This window comes from Diplotaxodon limnothrissa, linkage group LG14 (genome assembly GCF_057381915.1).
Source record: "Diplotaxodon limnothrissa isolate DT_005_m linkage group LG14, D_limnothrissa_male_GT1.1, whole genome shotgun sequence".
Taxonomy (NCBI): Eukaryota; Metazoa; Chordata; class Actinopteri; order Cichliformes; family Cichlidae; genus Diplotaxodon; species Diplotaxodon limnothrissa.
Window position 1 is genome coordinate 38,271,690 of NC_140609.1, and position 23,287 is coordinate 38,294,976.

General features: G+C 40.5%; 1 protein-coding gene across 2 annotated transcripts in view; it reads right to left on the reverse strand.

Annotated features, from left to right (window-relative positions):
* LOC146619404 (unconventional myosin-VIIa-like) overlaps nucleotides 1-21,719 on the reverse strand; it is a 48,432-nt gene extending 26,713 nt beyond the window's left edge. Inside the window, exons 1-17 of one of the 2 annotated variants that reach the window (XM_085370363.1) lie at nucleotides 12,774-12,878; nucleotides 10,345-10,458; nucleotides 9,998-10,150; nucleotides 9,034-9,051; nucleotides 7,998-8,182; nucleotides 7,567-7,688; nucleotides 6,409-6,551; nucleotides 6,063-6,176; nucleotides 5,772-5,840; nucleotides 5,548-5,632; nucleotides 5,249-5,325; nucleotides 4,627-4,746; nucleotides 4,084-4,226; nucleotides 3,379-3,589; nucleotides 1,964-2,099; nucleotides 975-1,081; nucleotides 69-116 (exon numbers count right to left, since the gene is read on the reverse strand). In XM_085370363.1, coding sequence (XP_085226489.1) covers nucleotides 69-116; nucleotides 975-1,081; nucleotides 1,964-2,099; nucleotides 3,379-3,589; nucleotides 4,084-4,226; nucleotides 4,627-4,746; nucleotides 5,249-5,325; nucleotides 5,548-5,632; nucleotides 5,772-5,840; nucleotides 6,063-6,176; nucleotides 6,409-6,551; nucleotides 7,567-7,688; nucleotides 7,998-8,182; nucleotides 9,034-9,051; nucleotides 9,998-10,150; nucleotides 10,345-10,458; nucleotides 12,774-12,878 — 1,950 coding nt within the window. Of the gene's footprint in view, nucleotides 1-68; nucleotides 117-974; nucleotides 1,082-1,963; nucleotides 2,100-3,378; nucleotides 3,590-4,083; nucleotides 4,227-4,626; nucleotides 4,747-5,248; nucleotides 5,326-5,547; nucleotides 5,633-5,771; nucleotides 5,841-6,062; nucleotides 6,177-6,408; nucleotides 6,552-7,566; nucleotides 7,689-7,997; nucleotides 8,183-9,033; nucleotides 9,052-9,997; nucleotides 10,151-10,344; nucleotides 10,459-12,773; nucleotides 12,879-21,620 lie in introns of those variants that run through there. The other variant, XM_085370364.1, reaches the window with a different exon arrangement.
* Nucleotides 21,720-23,287: the final 1,568 nt, after the last annotated feature.

The following is a 23,287-nucleotide window of genomic DNA, read 5'->3' on the forward strand; positions in this document are numbered from 1 at the left end:
ATGGAAGAAGATGGTAAAATGAAGAGGATGAAAATGCAGCGCTGGGATGTTTGATTTCTCATTTTTACCTTGGAGGGAGCTGTGGCTGAACTAACAGGAGCGTAACCACACAGAAACTGGCAGAAGCAGCACACAGACATGCAAATGCAAACAAAGAGACACACAGGGAGGGAAGACAAAGAAGTCAGACATGTTATTTTGGGCTGGACTTCAAAGAGAAACATGCAAGTAAACAACAGCATGCAGGAGAAGAACAACTCAGAAAAACTTTCTGCAGTTCTCAAATTAACGTGTCACTCAGTCAGGAGGTTCCTAGATGGGGTACCGCTGCATTCAGGGACCCAGAGAGCACACTCGCTGTTATCAGAGTTGCCAGGTTTGTGGTTTTCCCACAGCATCTAAATACTGTCTACATCTGATCTGAAAAGTAAATGTAAATTTAGTAACACAAATCCTAAAGTGGACGTCTTCGGTTTATTTCCATCCTTGGGTTCTCATAGCTCAAACAAATCCTTATTTTTGATATAGTGGGTCTTGATTATGGCTGCCTTCTTCTCATTGGTTGACCCTTACAAAAAGCAGGTGGGTGGGGCCCATGTGCCTAGTATAAGACACCAGGGCCTGTTTATTTGAAACTCTAGTCATGTTTTATGCTTTTCACCAGAGTAACAGTATGACAGAAATAAGGGAAAGCAGGATCTGCTTTGAACAAGTTAGTAAGTTATTAATTCTGCAAATTGTTACACTAACAAACACAGAGAAACACAACCTGCTGTAATGCTTCCTCACTCAGCATCCACCAATCAAGTGTTTAGTTTAAGTTCCAGTTCAGGGCCTGGTTGGTGATAGTTCTGGTGTGGTCACACAGGCCTGACAATGGTCTTCTAGTTAATTTCCTTAATACATGTTTCATGTGTGTGTGTGTGTGTGTGTGTGTGTGTGTGTGTGTGTGTGTGTGTGTGTGTGTGTGTTACCATAGCTACGTCAGCCTGGAAGATTTGTTTGATGAACTTGTTTTTGGAGGAGTGAACCAGCTGAATGATGTCGCCATACAAAGTGTCCCTGTTCTTCTCCAGGAAACCTGCAGGACACACAAGTCAACATCTTGGAAACATCAAAGGTTTAAACATTGCTAATTTGACTTTACGACATTTATTTGTCAGTGGTGATTACGATGTATTTGTAGAAGTTTAAAGGAGTTTAAAAAAAATTATAATAATTGTACAAGATCTGACATAAAAACATTCATGAAAAAGACATAAAAGATTAAATTTATGATTTCCTGAGAACTGACATGTGGATCTATAGAAATGTGTAATTTGGGCCCAAATCCAGTGAAGAAACTTCCAGTTATAAGTTTCAGTAATAGGTTTGAAGAAATGTTTTCAGCTCTGACTTAGTAAAACATTTTTAAGTGGAAGTGGTGCTTCCATGCTGTTATTTCTATTTCAGCATGTTTTAAATACACACTCCGGCTAATGGGATAAAGATCAAGACACGCGGCTACAGGCAGCAAACATACAAAGCCCACCACTGCACACGATTTCGAGCAAACATCCATCCCGCATCAGTTTCAGGTTTAAACCAGTGACTCGTGTGACTCTGCATGAAATTGACCTTTGAATATGAACCACTAAAGTCATAAACAGAAGGTTTAAAGAGCAGGTTGGTGGAGCTTTGATGCCCACAGCCAGAGCTGTGCACTCTCACTTTGACATAGACTAGAAAAACATGGTCAGGTGCGATACTTGTACATACACTGAGCTCATTAGGTGAAACTTTGGTCAAAGAATTTAAATGCAGGATTTTAGGCTGTATGTCGTTTTGGTAGTTTTATTTAGCCAGAGATCAGAAAACCATCCTGACTGGCTTCATAAAATCTCTTTTACTGTACATTCAAACAACGGGAAACTTGTAGTAACTGCATCTTTTAGTGATGTGGTGTGTGTGAAGTGACTCTGACCTCTTGTTTCATAGTAAACCACTCCAGCAAAGTGTTGGATGCCAAACTGAGTCTCATAGTTGTTCTTTGGAGGGATGTAGTTTGTGTTGAGTTTATGCTGAAAGTTCAGCTTGTTGAGCATGGTGGTGTCTGTGCCCTGCAGGAGACAGGCAGGAAAATGTGAGAGTTTAGTTTAAAAAACAAGGCTTCGAGTCTTTAGGCCACATGGCGGCAGCAGAAACAAGCTGTGAACAAGCTGCTGACACCTTATTGACTAAAATCTTCCACACACTGTTTGTTGGAGTTGTAGTGAAAACAGTGTCCAGCATGCTGTGATTCAGTGCTGCTTAGGCTGCTATGCCTCAGGACGCTTTACATTTAAAAACAAGTTTAAAACCTGGTAAAAAACAAAAGGTTTTTAGTTTCTATGGATAGTTTCCCCGTTTATATGAGCTGTAAAGTGGATGATTCTTGTTAAAAAAACATACAGATCTATTGTTATTTTAACTGCCAAGTGTGCAGTTTGCTGTGTTTAATGGAAATATCTGACAGATAACCATTCAACAGACTCAATTTTCATTATTCTGTTACATCAAGAAGGCAAAATACAGTGTTGCTCCATCTGTGAATGTAAAGCCAGTGTTTTGTGCGCCATTTTTTCACTGATCTCCTCCAAGTCTTAGCCAAGTTAAACAAATGTGTCCTAATATGTGGTGGTAAAGTTCCCCAGCATCCATGTCGTCATCATTTTCATACAATATAAATAACTCATTTGGGCCAACATTAAAATCTATTCCTCTATTAATCTATATTAATTTTACTGACAGTAGTTGTAGGCTCCATGTCACCACTATGTTACAGATCCAGGAAGTCAAACAGGAAACGGGAGATTTCCAAATCTTTTGATATTAGGTGGATTTTGAAATTTGACAAGTTGATGGAAATTAGGTCTATTGGAAGGTCGGTCTGGTTGACAACAATTAGGACATCATGAACTTTTGTGTTTGTGTTTTATGTGTGGGAACTCTTCTATAGAAAATGTCACCTGTGTGAGTGAACTGAGAACCGCATACATGGTTGGTTCCTGTGGGAGGAGCTTAAGGTGTCCAGTCCGCTTCATGCCACACTTGATTGCCAGGTTTCCTTACATTCTTCAAAACGCAGACTCCATGAACCAATAGAAGCTGTCACAGTAGCCATGTTTCTGCTCAGTTTGTAAGGAGCACAGTGTTTCTGCTTCTCTTGTCCCGAGAGCTGTACAACAGTTGTGTAGCAACTCTTTTTTTAAATGCTTCTGGTGTCCTTCAGCTCCTGCAGAGAATTTCTGGTTCTTTGGTTGCTAAATGCTCCACTGCTGGTGCACGTATACCGTCATCATTACAGAGCTGAACTTTGGGGAATCAAAGACCAGGTGAGACAAATATGGGAGCGCATACCTTCGGAAATTTGCTCTCCTCGTCGATGAGTGAGATGATGTTCATGGGTTTGATGGCGATCATGTCCAGAGCGTCCTGGTTGTCTGTGAACTCAATGTGCTGCCAGTTGATGTTCTCCAGGTTGTACTCCTCCTGCTCTAGCTTGAACACATGACGCACGAAGAACTGCTGCAGGTTCTCGTTGGCAAAGTTTATGCACAGCTGCTCGAAGCTGCAGGAACGAGGACGAGAAGTGACGGAAAAGCTGACAATGCTGACAGAATAGTTCAGTTAAACTCAATATGTAGTGATGCCAGTGGGTTTCACAAAATAAATACATAAACAATGCCACAGGCATAAGAACAAACTTTTTAAATTAGGTATTTAATAAAAACCACACAGGGTATAAAATATGTGCCAGTTTCAACAGAAAGTACTTGTTAGCATCTCTCATTAGCTATAACACAATACATGTGTTGTGTTATTTTTCATGCATTCATGGTGATCATTTAGAGGCAGGTCACATGGGTGTGGGCGGTGATATTTAAAGCTATTAGTGAGCACCTCACCTGAAGACCAGGAGGGCAAAGGGTACATATGAATGCCTCTGTGGACGTTACACTTCACTCACAAGGGATTTGTAGCTGGCTTTGGAAACCCCTCAGAACAAAGATTTAGTGGGTAGGGTGGACAGCATCACTATGTGAGAGTTAGTGTGTAATGTACCTGTTTACTGTGAAGTTTTCAAAGCCAAAGATGTCCAGGAGTCCGATGGAGCGTCTGAGCGCTTTGGGCTGAGATGACGGAGGCTTATAAATGGCTGCATTGATCTTTTCCACGATCCACACAAACAAGCGACCGTAAATACCCTGCGCGCACACACAGACAAAGTCACAGTCCAACACATTAAAGGTCCCCAATGAGGGATTTGATCTCTAGTAGAGATATTATGTGCGTGTTGATCACTGTCTCAGTCTCATTCCACTTCTTGGTGGAAATGCAAAAATGTGTTGGAAGAGGCAGTGAAGAAAACCATTATTCTGCAAACCTGCAGGTCGAAATGAAACATGGCAGGATGTAAGATACTTAAAGTGTTTGAATGGCTCTGAAAATGTGTTAAAGGAAAGGAAATACAATGAAAAGGTTCACACCAGAGTCTGTGTTGGACAATCTCAACTTATTCTCTTTTATCATCTCTGCTACGTGGGGCTTTTAACCCCTTTAGTTCATTAACTTAAATGAATAAAGTGTGATAATTATGAGCTGTACCTTAACAAAAGCGTCCCGTACATCCAGAGCTTGTTCCATGCTGAGAGGGGTGGAGACCGTCTCTCCTCTGGTGATGAGTGTTCGGCTGGTCAGACAGTTCATCAGATCCTTAACGTCCACCTTAACACACAGAGACACATAAACACAGGAGCTCCTCAATGAATCTCCAAAACATCCAATCAAATTTACGGTTTTGAAGTACTGTGAAATAATAGCGTAAAACTGCTTTTATTAACACCTGAATGGAGGTTTGATTTGAGTGTCACTGAACAGTGACACTGCTAGATTAGACTAAAAGAGAGAAGGGTGGGTGGATAATGTGTCTGAGCACAATGGGATCTTTAAATTAGGGTGAAACTGCTGGCCAGTTCTACTATTATTTATTTTCTATCATATATATACTGTCACAGTGGTGGATGATCATATTAAACTTCACCAGAGTTTTTAAATAATGAAGGCAGTGGACGTAGGTACAAAACTATGGGTGTGAATATAGAAGTCCCGCCCACTTGTTGCCCATCCATCTGTGTATGAGGGGCATCTAATCAAAAGAAGGAGGGGCAAGAAAAGCAAAACAGGATGAAAGAGGATGAAAAGGTGTGTGTGTGTGTGTGTGTGTCACCTCTAATAGTGTGGCAGAAGTAGTGAGATGAGGGCTCCGCACCACCTCACAGGCATCAAGGTTGTCATAGGTGCGTGCTGAAAGGTCAAAGATCAACAGAGTGTCTAAAGAAGTTTTCTTTATAAATAAAATTAAAATCACAGATATTTTTTACGAGGTGTTAATTATGTCTGTACTTGTGTGGACTGCAAGGACTGGACACTAAGAACAATACTCACAAGGAAACATGGCTACAGGAAGCTAAACACAGCGGACGAGTAAACAGTAAATTCCTTTTCTGGTAATATTTTTCACGTTACCCTCGTATCTCAGGTTTCCCATGTGCAGTATAGCAGCCAGCAGCTTAGAAATCTCCCAGTTCTCCTTGTCAGTGAACATCAGCACCTGAGCAAACAGACCCAAGCAACAATCATTACCTTTCAGTGTCTTTCAAATATAAGATGATAAAAACAGTATGTTGGTGATATTTAAATAGTTGAATACACAATATTAACTTTAGGTAAAGCAGCACACACGTTAGTACCTTCATTGCAGAGCGGATGTTGGAGTACTCCTTCATATCGTTTCGGCCATCACAAACGGTACAGTTACCCTGCAAAGAGACGGAGGGATGGATGGGGATCAGAACAAAGTCTTTGTCTTTTCATATTTTATTTACTTTTTTTTAATCCTATTTTTATTTGATATAATCTCTGTTTTCCTGATTGGCACGATCCCCTAATAAGAGACTATTCAACAGCTGTAAAGATCAAAGCTCCTCTTGACCGATAAGGCGACTGATCAGCCAATTACGCAGCGTGAGACAGTAACTCACGATGGTCAGGTAGGTGTAGTCTGTGGCTTTGCTCAGCCCCAGTTTCTTCTTCTCATCGACAGTCATTCCCTTCAGCATACAGTAGAAGATGTGGTAGTTTCTCTCATCGTAGGCCTGTAGAGAGAGGAGAAAAGTCAAATCAGTGTTACACCACTACATATTATAAAAGATAAGGTAAGGCTTTGCAGACTGCAGGGATTAATTCATCATAAGATAGAACTGACTTTTGGCTATTTTGTTTTACTTTAAGTCAAGATGATAAACAGAATGACGTTTTTTATGTCACAGTTAGTTACTGAGAAAATGCTCAGGAGTTTAACTTTGAGCTGATCAGCTTCGGACTTACCTGTCGACAGACTCGGGATTTCTCCAGCAGGTACTGCTCTATCTTGGCTCCTTCTATGGCTCCTCGCTTGTTGAAATGGATGTCAATGTATTTCCCAAAACGAGATGAGTTGTCATTGCGGATCGTTTTTGCGTTTCCAAAGGCTGGAAGAAAAACAGAAAACACCAACAATGCAAAAGACATTTCTGTCAAGGTCTGATTGCCCACTGGGAATCTTAATGGAGACTCTTTAGGAATTATCTTCTTTCTTGGCTGTAAATGTTTTCACTGTGTGTTTTCAGTAGATTCACTGAAATATGAGAGGAGACTCAGACATGTGAGCATGTAGCGTGGTGTGTTGTTTCACGATCGTCTTTCTCTCAGGTGAGACATTCACGCAATGCTGGATTGAAGTGTAAATGACGCCTGCTTTGCACTCACAGTGCACTGCACATACGTAATAGGTTGCCTGCTTTTATCATGACGGCTATAAAGTAGATTGGCTTATGCACAAAGAATCACGGGGTCACATTTTATCATTTTGCCCAACATTTAAGCCAAATAGAGTTGATTTTTGATCACAATGAATGGCTAACTGGCAAAGAATTGACCAAAGATGTTGAACGACGTATTAATCTTGCTAATTTGGTTTCATCTTATAAGTAATTCCTGCTGATTTAATTAACAATTAAATGGAGGTAGATGTTTCATGTGACCTGTCCTGTCACTGCACTACTGCAGACCTCTATCTTACAGTGTTTTGCTCTTCTGATCATTTTGAATTTTGTTATAATACATCCAGTAAATCTTATCTGAAGCTTTAACTTTCAGGTAAAGCTTAAAATTGTATTAATGAAGAATATTTTTTAATGAAGTAATGTACATGTTTAAAAATAACTTTGGTAGTCAGCACAGTCTCAGTCTGTGCTGCCGGGTGTTGATGTTGTAAAACCTTCAGCTGCAAGATTACTGAACTAACATGTCTCTGTTACAACTGTGAGAGATTAAACGTAAATGCTAAAGTGAATCCACAACATCATCTGTGAGTTTGTCTACTTCATAGAGATTTTCTTCCAGATAATGAGTTAAAGATCACTTTTCTCTCTCTGTGTGTGTGTGTGTGTGTGTGTGTGTGTGTGTGTGTGTGTGTGTGTGTGTGTGTGTGTGTGTGTGTGTTACCTTCTAGTATAGGGTTTGCCTCCAGGACCTGCTGCTCTATCCAGGAGTGTTGACCACTGATGGCCGCCAGAAACTGAAGGATCAGTTTGGTGCTTTCTGTTTTTCCTGCTCCAGATTCACCACTATCAAACCAAAACAACAGCGAGAAAATGTGATCATGTTTAAGAAAGACCAAGAGGTTGTTTATCATTTTAAAGTTTCTGATGATTCTACGAGATCTTCAGCACCTACATTTTTATCAGTTTCTTATTTTTCTTGTTTTTTCTTCTTTTAATCACAAATTTTAATAATTTGATAGAAAATAAAAAAGATTAGATATTAGATATCTGACTGACTGACAAACCTTTTGGTCTGCATGGTTAAAACTCACATCCTTGCTGTATGATTGCTGGTTTGTATTTGAGCCACCTGCAGTCTGAACTTTTCCTAACCTGATGATACAGCACTGGTCGCGGTTGTTCCTCTGCATGTTGAAGTAACAGTTGTCAGCAATGGCAAATATATGAGGTGGCATTTCACCGATCTTCTTGTTGGTGTAGAGGCGGATCTGGTCAGCCATGTAGATGGGCAGCGGCTGGTAAGGATTGACAGCCACAAGGATGGAGCCTGTGTACGTCTGTACAGAAAAAACGAGGATGAACCAAATTATGTTTTTTTTAGGTCACCCAGGTGTTGATGTTTTGGACTCACACTGCTGGTAGCTGATGTGTAAAAGAAGATAAGTACTGAGTAACTACAAATCCTACAGACATCATCTTCTCCTCAACATGCTATACTTGGAAAATTCCTCCAAGGACTGTCAAAAGACAGTTCCTGGGTCCAAACCAGAGCAAGGCAAAGTGTAATAAGAAGCTAACAAATAGTTCAAAAACACATCTTAAAACTGAACAGCCATGAACAGGTCAGCATTTTATGTTTCATGTTTAAGGATTAAAGCACCTGTCAATATCAGATTAAAGTCTTTCAGTTAAATTTGAGAAATTATCAAAGAAGCCAGCCGAAGATCCTTTAGTAAAATGTCCACAATACAACGTCAGAAATATTACAAAAAAATGTCATGCGGCTGTCTGTTGCCGAAAGGATCGAGCAACAAGCCGGTGCCGGTTAGCGGGTACATGAGCTGACACAGGTCGAGTAGCTCAGATGTTGAAGGATGACAATGAGAACGTATCATTGTTCGCCATAAGAGAACAGAAAGCCATGTTGGAAACATGGTGCAGCTCTCAGTTTGGTTACTGTTAAGCCAAAGTGAGTTACTATAGTCCCTGCGCCAACATGACACATCCATCCATAGTGCATATAAGAAAAGAAGTCCCATCAAATACATGATGTCTACTGAAACGTGCAGCAAACACGCTGTATACTGTGATCGAGGCCATGCAGCGTGCATTAAATCCATGCAGTGGGTGCATATCCTTGTATATTTTTTAGCCTTTGTCTATGCTTGGGTTTCAGGGGCTGACTTACCCTGCCACCACAGTTTGTCTTCAGTAGAAACAGGAACAAATAAAGGAGGGTAACAAACAGAGGTAATGAGAAAATAAAGCAAGGAAGGTATTATGATGACAGGAGAGGAGTGAGAAAAAAGTGACAGAGAGTTAAAAGAGTAAGGTGACGAATAAAGTGTTAAAAAGCTGCTTAAACAGACAGAACATATAGCAGTAGGGTCAAAATAAATGAGATATAGCAAATTCTATATAAAAATGAGGTTTGTATTAAACTTTAAAGCCTTTTAAAGCCTTAAACTTTAAATCACAACGACAGTTGCCTTAAGACACTTTATGTTGTAAAGTCAAAACGCTGCAATAATACAGAGTAACCCCAGTCAGATAAACCTCTATGAGCGAGCGCTTGACGACAGTGGGAAGAAAAAACTCTCTTTTAACAGGAAATAACTTCCAGCAGAACCAGGCTCAGCGAGGGGCATCTGCTGCAACCCATTGGGGATGAGGGGATAAATAATCAAATAAAAAATTAAGAAAAGACTTTATATAAAATTTTGTTTTAGTGCAGAAGAGCAAATATTTGTTACTCTGTGTAGAAAAATCTTTTTAAACAGTATTAAAGGGATTAAATAATGAAGGTATTTCTATTGTTGGAGTTCCATCCATCCAGCAGGATGAGGGTTACAAGTGTGAATGATTTAGTTTGTACTCTACATAGTTGTTGGTAGAGTTTCTTTAATGAGCAGAATTAGGCTTTTCATATTTAAGCATTGCTTCTGCCTGAGCCTGTTCAGTCACTCCTTGGTTCCAAGTACTGATGACAATTTCTAATATATCAAACACTACTTCCTGCCACAGTTTGAGTCAAGTTGTAAGTGTAGTGTAATTGTGAAGAGTAGCCATAATGGTGAGGAACTGGGAGCCTGTCCAGGGTAAACTAGATTCAGTAGGCTCAGCCCTGCAGTAATCGCTGCAGTAATACTCACATATATGAGTTTTTCTCTGTATCTGATGAGCAGGTTACGGAGGATACCAGCTTCATTGAGGTCTCCCAAGCGAATCATGTCTTCCACCCCGTGGATGGAGGTGGGATGCATTGGCTTGATGTTGGTGGCATTTTGGGGGGAGATCCAGTGCTCCTGAAGGAGGATGGGAAGTTAAGTTGAGAAAGCACATTGGAAATTCAGGACATTTTTGATCCTAAACAAAAAAAACAAAAACGTTTTTAATGATCTCAACAGTCACATGGTGTCTGTGATTAGTGTTAGACACTGACATGCTTCCCAAGACATGTTCTTTAAAAAACAAGTTTTATTTGTATGTAAGTGCTTACATTTCCTTCATCGTCCACCACTTGGATCTGTCCGGAGTCACAGAGTTTGACCACTGCGCCGATCGGCACCTCAAACTCCCGACCAGTCTTCAGGTCCAACCAGACATAGTCGCCCTGAAAGGAAGTCAGACAGTCAAACCGAAATCAGGATGTTAGGATTTTGGGAGTTAAATCATTCAGCGTCAGAGTAACAGAGTAAGTATCAAGGTCAGAGTAACAGCAATGTCAGATCACATGAGAAATCAGCCAGAAGCAGAAAGAAACCGTGAAGCAGCATTGACAGAAAAGTGCGTTAATATGTGAACTCATCATGAAAAACAATATTTTTCATCAAAACTTAGAACCAGCTCGTGGTCTGAAGAAATCAGACTGTAGGTTAAATAATTCCTCAAAGCCTTTCGAAACAAATCTTGCCACACAGCAGCAATCCTTAAATGTCTTTGAAACTTTTATTTTAAAGGCTATGAAGACAGAAAACCTGCATTTATAAAATGAAAAGTAAAATCGAATAATACAGTTTAAAAAAATCTGCTGACTTCGGCCCAAAATAAAGCCAAATAAAGCTTTTCCCCCTAGAAGTTAGAACTTCTACCTTCATCTCTGTGTTACAGGCTTCTGTACGTGAAATTAAATTATGGTTTCTTTGAGAACTGTTTCTCTTTAATAATGTGTCTTATATACCTTTACTCTACACTCGACTGGCTTTTAATACAGTACCTGCAGCAGACTGACAATCCTTGCTTTGCTTTGAGGGTTTCTGTCTGACCTTTAATCAGTTCCAGACGTTTCTAGTAGGTTACCACTAGACCCAGTTTTTAGGTTTAATCCAATTTACATAAAGATTTTATGTTAAGCCAGTAATCTAAAATTTCACAAAAATTCATTGCAGCCATTTAAAATGGTACTCAGTAGTTTGTACGGCCTACAGAAGCTTGCATGCCTGATAACATCGGGGCCTGTTCCTATGGAGACAATAGATGGTGTCCTGGGATCTCCTCCCAGATCTTGACCTCAGATCAGGGCATCGCTGAGCTGCTGGACAGTCTGAGGTGCAACCTGGCAGAGTTGGATGGACCAAAACATAACGTCTCACTCAGCTGGATATAAGTCAGCTGAGCGTGGCTCCTCCTCAGTGGTATCAGATCCTCCATCCTCCATGTGCTGCCGGCATACTCTCACCACATGAGGCGTATCGTGCACCAGGAGGAACCTGGGACCCACTACAGCAGCGTAGGGTCTGACAGTAAGTCCAGGGACTTCATCCTGATACCTGATGGCAGTCACGGTGATATTGCCTAGCGTGTAGTGTCTGTGTGTCCGTCCATGGATATGCCTCCCCAGACCATCACTGACCCAATACCAAACCAGTCGTGCTGAATGATTTTACAGCTATCTTAATGTTCTCCACAGCTTCTCCAGACCCTTTCATGTCTGTCACACGTGCTCAGGATGACCCTGCTGTCATCTGTGAAAAGCACAGGACTCCAGTGGTTGACCTACCAATACTGGTATTCTATGGAAAATGCCAGGCGGGCTTCACGGTGTTGAGCAGTGAGCACAGAGCCCACTACAGGACGATGGGCCCTCAGGTCTCATGACTTTTGTTTCTGATTGCGTGGTCAGAGACATTCACACAAATGGCCTGTAGCTCTGCCAGTGCTCATCCTTTTCTTCCTGTCACAAAGGACCTTATACTGGTCCCGCTGATGGCTTGAGGACCTTCTGCGGTCCCTGTCTCCTGGAATCTCCTCCATGCACTTGAGACTGTGCTGAGTGACGCAGCTAACCTACTGGGAGCGGCAATAATGATGTGCCATCCAGGAGGAGCTGGAATACCTGTGCTACCTCTGTAGGGTTCGGGGGGGGGGGGGGTGTCCACCTGTAAAGTTGTTCCTGTTTTGGGGGGTGTGTCATTGTTGTCTTTCAGCATTAACAGTCCCCTTAACTGACCAGCTCAATGCTCACGAAGTTTAACTGAAGCTTACTCTGACTGACAATTATTCCCTTAGTGTGTTGAGCAGTGTACAACACTATGAGGTCTTTAAGATACTATTGATGGGGGCTTAAAATGCAGCTCTTTGTACATGAGCAGGGGATTCTAAATTAAATTCTGGATTGAACAGGGAGAGAATGAAGAGAAGCTAAAATGGGAAGCATGAGTAAAAGAAGTATACACACATAAACAGCCATGTTAAAAACGTAAACACACATGATCTCTTCAGATGACCCATGAGTCAAAAGTGACCCAGAACAGAAAACCATGCATAATTATTTTAACACACAGTTCTGCAGTATTACATCAGCATTCTTCTCGTGTATAAGAAAAAAGGCACACGTAAATAACAAAGCAGGGAGCAACACAAATGCTACAGATAAAAGCCATGTAATTATGACTCATGAGACTTAAGACACAAGCAGTGTCAGCATACCGGCAGCAGAGTGCTGTGTTTCATCGCAGTGTTGACGTTGCGTATCAGCGCCCATTTGGCCTGATCCTTCTCATAAAGCTCCACATAATCCCGACGCTTGAACATCTTCACGTGCACAGTGAAAACTTACTTACAAGCACGCTCACAGTTATATCCAGAGGTAACGGTCTAGAGGCGATACCCACACGTATGAGAGGAAATGTTTCGAAATTGTTCAGATGTTCATTGAATTTTAGTTTCTTGCAAAATTCTCCAAAATCTTCAATGTTTAACAAACGAAATTCCTCCCAGATCACAGGCACACATCACCTCTGTTTGTCTTCACCGGGTTTATCTAAAAAAAAAAAAGTTGGGGTCGTGGGGAAAAATAATTCCAAGAAAAACAGGTCGAGTATCAGTCCTCTTACAGTCAAACAGCTCTGCCCAGACCAGGGTCCTGTTTTCTGACCTTGCTGGATGTAAAAACTTCAATAAAGAAATCAATTTGAAAATGTGCAGTAAGTTTCCACTGTAACATTTTGGGACCAACAATCCTCCTGCTCTCTCGCTCTCTCCCAGACTCTCTACATCACATTTTGTTAACCCATCCCCTGCTGCCCATGGCAACCAGGTGTCACTTCCTCCTCAGGTGTGTCCTATGGTGTTGGATTTCTGCCTAGATAAGCCCACTGCAGGCTCCTACTGTCATAAATACGCTGTAGTCACCACAGGATGCATCACATAAGTAAAATAATGGCCTTTCACTTTCAGCTTAAATTTGAGAGGAGGGTAGAATTTGGTCATTTCAGATGCTGTCATGGTCCTGAGTCGGTGACCCAGTGTTTTTGAATTATTAATAGTCTTTGCTTTCATTATTATTTAGAATTTCTAGTCTCTTGGTTTCTGTGCCTCCTGTGTTTCATGTTTAGTTACTCTTGTTTCCGTGTTTGTTCCGTCTGTTCCCCTAACCAGTCATACTCCATGTCTGTGTGTCTAGCCTTGGCTGTGTCCCAATTCAGGGGCTGCATCCTTCGGAGGACCCAGCCTTCGGCGTCTATGTGGGGCTTGTCCTTCGAAGACCGAGAAGGCTGGAAGTGTGAGGCTGTGAAATTGGACGGTCTAGCCTTGAGATTTGTATCACCAGCTGTCTCGGTGGAGTTAAACTCAGCTGTCTGCTCCTTGCTCACTAAAATATATCAGGACGTGAGTAAATTCTTGACCATCTCACACTTCTGTTTAATCAGTTTTCTGTTTGACGTTTATTCAGATGTGTGAAAACTATAACTTTAATCTCAGCCAAACCGATTTACTCAGGAACAAATGAAACACTGAAAAAAGCCAAACTAGCATTTTTAAGTTATCTAAGTGATTTATATATCATGTTTAACCTGAGTAGCGAAGGACTGCGCAGGTCTGAAAACAATGTGCTGGGAGTCCAGTGTTCTCGCCGGCTCGAGTGAGCCTTGACCACCCAGTCAGCTATCGAGCTGGTGGGTAACATGTAATATGTGATGTCTTGATAAATCAAGCAGATATTTGAAGTTTACAAACCTACTTTCTTGAAAATATCTTAAAAGTTTATTTTGTGACCCAGAAAGAGTAATATTTCAAACTCTTTAGTCGTGCTCCTCCGCCATTGCTGCATTTTAAAAGTATTTTTATATTATTATAAAAATATTATAAATAATGATTTAAATAAAAAAGTATTGAAAATAGTAATAAGAGTAATATTAAAACTAAGTATTTGCCGCCATTGTTGGAAACTGGAATTTGCTGGACCACGCTATGAATTCTGGGATAGGTTGGGCCACGGAGGATACACCCAACCCCCCCTGAAATTCGGCGAAATGAAGAATGGGTCGGCCGCATTTGGAGCAGCCTCCTAATTGGGACAGCCTTTGTCGCCTGGCTGTGACATAATAGGCCAAACCAAAACGGATTAAAAGTTTGCACATAAATAAATGACGAGTGAAACTTGCCCAACCACAAAGAAACTCGTTGAAAAGAGATCTGATGAGATCTCTTTGAGATTTGTCTATAATGTTAAAGGTAAAAAGTAGCTTTTGAGTTGTAGGAAAAAATGTCTCTTTGCATCTAAATTTGGTGAAAATGAAATGACTTACTGTTCCAGACTTACTCCAGAGAACAACGTCTTTGCAAATAAATAAATGTCAGATTAGAGCCAGACCTTTCTCAATGTGAGGCAACGCTGCTGACTGCTTCATCACTGCACTGCATCAGTATGTGGGATCAAAATGTTTTTACTGTCCAGAGGCTTGTACAAATAAAATATCTGAACGGACTGGCATAAACTTTGATATGAATAATAATCTGTCTTAAATGACCCACTGACCCAGACTTTTTTAGTTTTGAGTGGATGGGTGGAAAATTTAATTAGCTTCAACTCTAAAACATCCTGTCCGCCATTATTATTGTTTTTGACGGTTTTCATATTGGTTTGTTTATCTTCTTCCTCTCCAACTACAGAAGAATGCCAGCCGTGTTCAGCATGAGACGTGAGCTCTGACTCAGGGGTGAGTGTGTCACCATGAATAGCTGTTTGAGTGTGCGTTACATATAAGTCACTTTAATTAAGTAACTACTCCGTCTAGCCAACTGAGCCACCTGAACATTACACCACCAAGCATCTGTCACACACACACACACACACACACACACACACACACACACACACACACACACACACACACACACACACACACACACACACACACACACACACACACAGAGAGACCACATGCTGAATTATTTAACACAGAGGATCTGTTTGGTGTCTGTCTGTCTCTTAGTTTATATTTCTTGTTGTGTGCCGCTCTCTTTCTCTTTCTCTCTCTTTCCCTTCATTTTCTTTTCCATGTTTCCTTTACTGCTGTTATTTCTGACAAACAGCTGTATGTTACAGTGCTGAACACTTGCTGTAGGTTTGGATGGTAACTGATGAGCTTATGGAAACAGCACTGAGATCAGAGAGATGAGTTTGTTACTTGAACAGAAATCTAATTACACGACTACAAACAAAGTTTAGTAAATATTATTTCTCATATGCATAGACTAACATAAACATTTTTTCTTTAAGCAAATTTTTTTTTTTTGAAAATTCCTAAATAGAGCGATTTTAAAGACATTTTGCAGCCAATTTCAGCATTTGCATTGCATTTCTATTTCTCCATGAATCTGAATATTTCCTGCATCTCTGTAACACAGTATAATGAAGTTATCTGATGCATCTATTCCAATGTCTCATCATGGTGATTCTGAAAGTGTTGGGAGACTCATTTTCTTTGTGACTGTTAAATGACTGTTAATGTTAATGTTAATGTGAAGCTATGAAAATGTTTTTAAAGAACTATAAGATGAGACAGATTTCTTCCTTGAGTTTGTCCTTTTAGCTCCGCTTCTTCAGTTCACCTAACAAGCATTTATTTGGGCTAATGGAAGAAACTGGAGTACCCACAGGAAACCTATGCAGGCACATGGACATGTACAGAACTCCACAGAGAAAGACCCCACCCAGGCAGTGACTCCTTACTGCAGTGGGTTATACATCTGCCTAACAAGTGAAACACAAATAACTTGGCAGCTGCTCAAAAAACTCCCAAAATCAAATATGTGGATCTACCTGCTGATAATCTGAGCTTCCCATTTAAATACCAAAACCAACAATTCCTCAAACCAGGCTCACACTGGCCTGTTGCCCAGTGTGAGCTGGGACAGGCTCAAATAGGCCCTGTAACCATGTTTCAGGGCAGTATTCCCCCCACGGCAACCCCCAGTCTCACATTAACAGCTTTATATAGAAGTCATTCAGAGATCAATGAAGCCCCCAGGTCAACTAACCAGACAGCAAATGGGGACATGACCCACTGAACAGCACTGGGAAGCTCGTGTGACCAACCAGGATATAAAACTCTTTGAGCCACACACTTCATTCTGCACAGTGTTAATACTATAGTAATCTCAGACATACAGTTTTCAAGTTTTCACACTGACACCCCACTCAAAGCTTCTGTTTACAAGAAGCAACCAGTCAGAACAAAACTGTCTTAAAGGGAGAAGGAGGGAAGCTTGTTTCAGACAGAATAAACTGAGAGCCTTAAAAATGCATAGAAATTATTATTTTGAACTGTGAATCATGCAAAGCTACTTTAGAAGAGTCAAAAAATAAAAACTCAGAGCAGAAAATTAGCAAAATAACTTGATTTAAGGTGCTTTAAGGAGGTCTGCAGGTTTAGAAGAAACCATTATATTTATAGAGAGCATCTTTTCTGTGCTTTTTCAGTTGAGGGGAAGTTAGAATCAGGCAGTCTCATATGGAAAAGTTATATATAAATCTTATAAAGTTTGTATCTGTCTTGTGTGAAACTTGTATGAAAGCATACAAGAGTGAAAACAGATATAACATTCTTTGAAAAATTATTGAAATGAAACTTGTATGTTTTGAATACTTACTAAAGAAATATATGAAAGTGGCCACTTTCATGAGTAAATCATATAAGCCTTATATGATTCACTATATGAAGTAGGCCACATCTGATGCAAGTCTTTATAAGTTTTTTCTATTTCTTTTCCATATGTGGTTGTCTGGCCATCATAAGAAATAACATTAATTCAAGCAAAACATGTAAATTACTAGTACTTGTCTTCAAAGATGATTTAAAGACTCAAACTGTTGTCAAACTTGAGCTTCTACACAAACATGAAAAATATGTTTTGCCAAATGGGCCTCGTCTGCAGACACATCAGCGCATTATGTCCTGCCAGTTCTGTACTTTTTCCAGTTTACATGAGACTGTAGAGTAAACTACAACTTCACTGATACAGAACACAGACTCATGAAAAGCACATACGCCCTGACGTCTCATTCTTTGGACAAACGTGACTGAGACGAGCCACACTGATGTAATGTCCATGCTGCCTGCAGTGGATGGGTGTGTGTCATCACCTCTTTCATCAGGTAAATAATTCAGGCCTGACATGAGCCAGGTACTCACTTGCAGCTGCTATGGTGTCTCCTGTGTGGAAAGGTAACAAAATGCAGATAGAGGCCTCTGGATGTCAACTATGAACCACGGTGTCCCCACGTACTACCCGTATGAAAACAGTTATTCCTGTTTCAAATGATAAACTATGAATGTACGTCATTCTGCTCCCCGTTCTTTTAATGGGGTTTAAATTTTGTAAGTGACTTTGTAACAATGCTTTTGGTAAGTAACCCACATTTAGTCTTTTCCTTGAATAAAAATGCAAACAATAAAGAAAACCCTGCCCGAGGATGCTGACTCCTGTCACACTTTATCCTCTAAACCACAAGATGTCATTTTATCCCGTCATTTATTGACTGACATGATGCATAACATGGGGTTCCTCTCACAATAGAATTTTCCTTGACTTTTAGGGCAGCAAGCATTAAGTAGCTTTGATATCTGTTATTTGAAAACATACACACAAAATCTCTTGTCAATGAGATTCTTAGTCTAAAGGCTCCGGCCAAGTCACAGCTGTAACTTTTATGCGTCTTGTTACTTTCGAAGGTTCACTTCAAGTTACACAAACTGTTTCCAGAGTGTGTGAGTATCATCTCACCACTGCAGACTGCACAGCGTCCGTCTGAACCTCTTCTTCAGGTGAGTCTGCCCTCTGCTGGAGTTTTTGAACATTTTAGTACCAGTTAGTCTGAAACTGTAGCTGCAGGTTACGTTACTCAAATTGTCAACACTGTCACCAGATCTCAGTCCAGTAGAGCACCTTTTGGGATGTGGTGGAATGGGAGACTCACATCGTGGACGTGCAGCTGACAAACATACAGCAACTGTGCGATGCTGTCATGTCAAAATAAACCAAAATCTCTGAAGAAGGTTTCCAGCTACTGGTCTATGTCATTAAAACAGTTCTAAAGGTAGGATGGAGTCAAATCAATGCTGGCAAAATGTAACTAAAGAAGCCACTGACTGTGTTTCTTTAAAACCTTATTTAACCATTAGGGGAACTTTTAGGAATTAGAATATATTTTGTGAGAATTTCCTGGTCGATATTTGCAGCAATAACCTGGCATGATGTCAACAGAAGGAGAAACCAGAGCTCCTATAAACGATAACCTACATAGTGACATGCAAACTCAAGACTGAAGGGCCCCAAACCTAGGACACTCTTAAGAGAACTTACACACGAAAACCACACACTGCCGATACAGCTAAACAAGCCTCCTCACATTTTGATTATATGGGAATAAACCAACCTAAAGAGACATTCGGATCATTGCAGAAATCCTGAATAATCCAATAATTTAAGACAAAGGCGGACGAGACAGTTATTAAGTGAATATACGAGCAACAAATGCATTTACAGCTAATTTGCATTTAGATTGGAGTGACAAATCAAAGGTCACAGGATGAGATATGATGATATGCTAATTGTGCCATAAAATCATAAACAGGCTCTTCTTTTTGCATCAATGAACAAATAAAAGCCCTCTGCAGCGAGCACACAGAGAAAATAATCTTTGAACAATAAATTCACAAGAAACATTCATGTTGAAAGAGCAATAACACAGCAAGTTTTTACACAGTGCAACTACAAAGACTGAAACTGTGTGGCAAAAGCTTATAGACTCATATTCTCCCACAGACTGTGGATTCTCCAGGTGCCACAGACAATCAGAAATGGAGGACAAGCTTGTTGTTGCCACCTGTGGGCAGCTGAATGATTAAACTTTGATTTCCTGCAGAGACAGGACAAAAAAGGGGAGCTTAGATTCTGAATTCCAGGTTTTTTATTTGTACTTGTGAAGGAAGTGCTTAATATTAATATGTGATTGGAAACTTAACAAAAAATAATTTTACAAAATTTAAATTGTTTAATGTCTTGCACCTTTGCACCTCCTACTGGCCTTGCAGTGACAGTGTAAGAGACTGTGAGTTGCCTGGGATCAACTGTTCATTGTCTACAGCTGAGAAGCTGTGGATATGGTACGTCTCAGGTTGTTTTCAGAGGGACACCACTTCTTTTGAAGAGTGCCATAAAAGCTAATATTTCTTTGGCAAATTTAAGTCATTTATCATTCGTCTTTTAACTCCATTTTTGATCTTGTCTAGATGGTTAATGCATCGTGCTCATCAGGTGGGCTCTGGCTATGCCTCTAAGCTGAACTGTTTAATGTTTCACGTACCACATATTAGCATTTTATCACATCAAGTGAGTGTTTTTACACAGCCACTCTGATCAAACTGGCGTTCTTAAGACCCAGTCTTAGAGGCCTGCTTGGAGATATACCTGCAGCTTTAGGTGTCTTGTTACCCTTTCTGTGAAAATGGTTCCCTAGAAGTTATGCAAGCTCTCTCCAGAGTCTGTAAGTATCATTTCACCACAACAGTGTCTGTCTGCAGGTTGTGGTCTGCCCTCTGCTGCTCTGCATGAAAGTTTTACTACACCACTGTCTCACAACTCAAGCAGGCGTGTTTGGTAAAGAGCAGATATCTCTGAATTATAGTCTATCATAACTACTGGCGTCTGTTTGATGCTCCCATAAACATTTAGGAGGTTGATGGATGTTACTACTTTCACCAGAAACAGAGAACTATAACATAATTACATAACATTATTAAAACACAACATAATTATAATATAGTCTCGTATCTAATAGTTTATAATCTTTTTGGATGGATAGTATTATATGGACATAAATGGGTTTTAAAAAAATAATTCTTCAGCCCATGGCCACGCCCACTGTGTGCAGCCAACCACACACAAATAATGGATATGTGCCTGCTGATCTGACATCACAAGACAGCCATCTTCACAGACCCCAGAGTTTCCCACAGTCTATGAACTGAAGAGCATCGTTGAGAGCAATTCAAAGAGGCTCTTTGTGGCTTCACAAATCAATAGCCTGGTCTTAGGCCCCGGAGGAAGTAGTTTTCGTCTGAGGATTGATTCGTTTAAACATCTGAGAACTGAGCACCTCACTCCCCAACACCTCCCTTAAACTGTGAAGCTTCAGGATGGAGGACGTGCAGTGAGGTATGGGGAAACAAGGGGACAAAGGAGGTCATAGACAAAGAAGGTGGGATGGTGATTCCTCAGCAGGTGATGACTGATTGAACACAGAACACAGATTCTCCTTGGTGTTAATGTGATGGTGCTTCAAAGTGAAAATTTATCCTGAAATCAGCAAACATATGCTAGATAAATGGATCGTTTCACATAAGACTCTTAAGAGATACCTGAAGGTCTTGAAACACTGTCATCGAAGGTTTGGGCGTGGACGGAACAATTTATTAAGGAAATAAAAATGATTAATCGCAGATCACCATAACAGTACAGTGGACAAATAATGTTAAATGTATTTATTTAATGAAATCACGCTTCAGTTGGTGTAACATGTGCTCCAGCTGATATTTAGAAGTAGACCATTAATTAATTAGAGCTATTTAACGTAAATAAACACAGGTTGGGGTGAAAGAAGCCAAACAAAAAAGCCAAAATCCTACAAGAGCATTTTGTACTATGTAGAAAGGATAAAATAAACTATGAGAAATGTCAGAGAGATTTATTTGATATGTACATAAAGTGTAGTAGGAGTGATCTTCTATGTGTATGTTTTTAAGCAATGATGCCGTTGTCTCAGGTCATGTGCACCGACTCTCACTTGGACTACTGACCCAACTCAGGGCTTTATAGGTCACCATGTGACCTGATCACAACGTTCCCTCTTAAACTTTTAAAGAAAAGACTCAAAACCTCTTATTTTTCTAGCAGCAGGTGATAACTCAGCATAAACTAAAACACACAGCAATTTGTGTTTATAAATGACAATCATTCAAACATCCCCTAATTGGACCTGAAGTTTACCTTGATGAGGGTGGTGCATTTGTAGCTGAGGCGGCGTATGTTTGGATCCCAGCCCTCCAGCGCCCAATCAGATCCCTTCCTGTTTATTTTCATTGCCATGGTTACCACATTAACACCTGCATACTGCTCATCTACAGAAAATCCTTCATGTTTAAAAAAAAAAAAAAATCTTTTTCAAGCCAGATTTGACAAACGACTGCTGATCGGGACTTTTCCAAAGTAGAGTAATAAAAAAAATATGTACATAAAAATTCCTTTTTCCATGTCGTCTTCCAGATTCAACAGTTGCTTTATTCCACGGTCGAAGTAAAAATGTCCTGCTCCTGAATTATTTCCCCCAACTGTCTGTTTTTCCTCCTCACATAAGAACCTAAAAAATGTATTCCACTGACTGAGTAAATCATGCCTCCTCTCCTGTTTAGTTTGGTTACACCTTTGCAGACTGGATAAAAGTCAGAGTGTGTCTGACGAGACAAACATTCACAGAAGAGATGGGTGGCGTATTATTGAATGTATTTGCTTGTTCTGTTGGCTCGCCCCATTTGTGCCTCTGCAGCAGGGGAACGCTGTCAGGGCTCATTAGCTGATCAGAAAAGAAGACAAGTTCAGTAGCGCATTAACTAAGTATCAAAGAGGTTGATACAAAAGTAGTACACACACACACACACACACACACACACACACACATACAGCATCTTGTTTGATTTGACTGGTCTCCCTGTTTACAGTGTGTGCATGCTTTTTAAAGAAAGAGTAAATAAAGTGGGAACACTGTAGCTTCAGATGTTCTTTCTTCTTTCATTATTTTGTGTCATACAGTATATGTTGTTACAGTGGTGAATGTTTGTGTTAAACATGACAAAAGCTTCACATGAGGTCAGCTTGCATGCCAGTCCCTCTGTGCCAAAAGCTCCAGCTTAAGAGTACTCCAAATGCTCTGTTTCATATGTTTTACTCTCATTTCTGTCTGATGTCACTGATTGCACGTATCCATAGTATGTTCATCGAAAGTGCACAGTTTAGCCCTACTAACCCAACCGGCTGTTCAAATCATGCAAACCTTTTGTAGTAGAGTGTAACAGTGAACGATTTGGAGCTGGAAAGGAGTATGTATGTGTGTGTGTGTGTGTGTGTGTGTGTGTGTGTGCGTGTGTGCGTGTGTGCGTGCGTGCGTGTGTGTGCGTGCGTGCGTGCGTGTGTGTGTGTGTGTGTGAGAGTGTCTGTGTGCGTGTCTGTGTGTGTGTGTGTGTGTGTGCGTGCGTGCGTGCGTGTGTCTGTGTGTGTGTGTGTGTGTGTGTGTGTGTGTGTGTGTGCGTGCGTGCGTGCGTGTGTGTGTGTGTGTGTGAGAGTGTCTGTGTGTGTGTGTGTTTTCACCTGCTGTAAAATGACCATGGCCCTGGTTTTTATCCTTATGGTTGGACATCAGCAGTCACCTGTAGACTCTAATGAAGAGAGTGAGAAATAGATTCGTTTATTCAGAGTTTGCTATAAATACATGAAAAATGATAATGATTCAGATCATCTCACAGTGAACTCATCATTATGTATATCATTATGAATTATAAGGTTTTGGGTCTGATGTATAATTAGAAACAAACAGAATAGACAAACTGTATTGAAATAAATAGAGACTAATACAACCTCAACTAATTTGTCAACATGGCGGC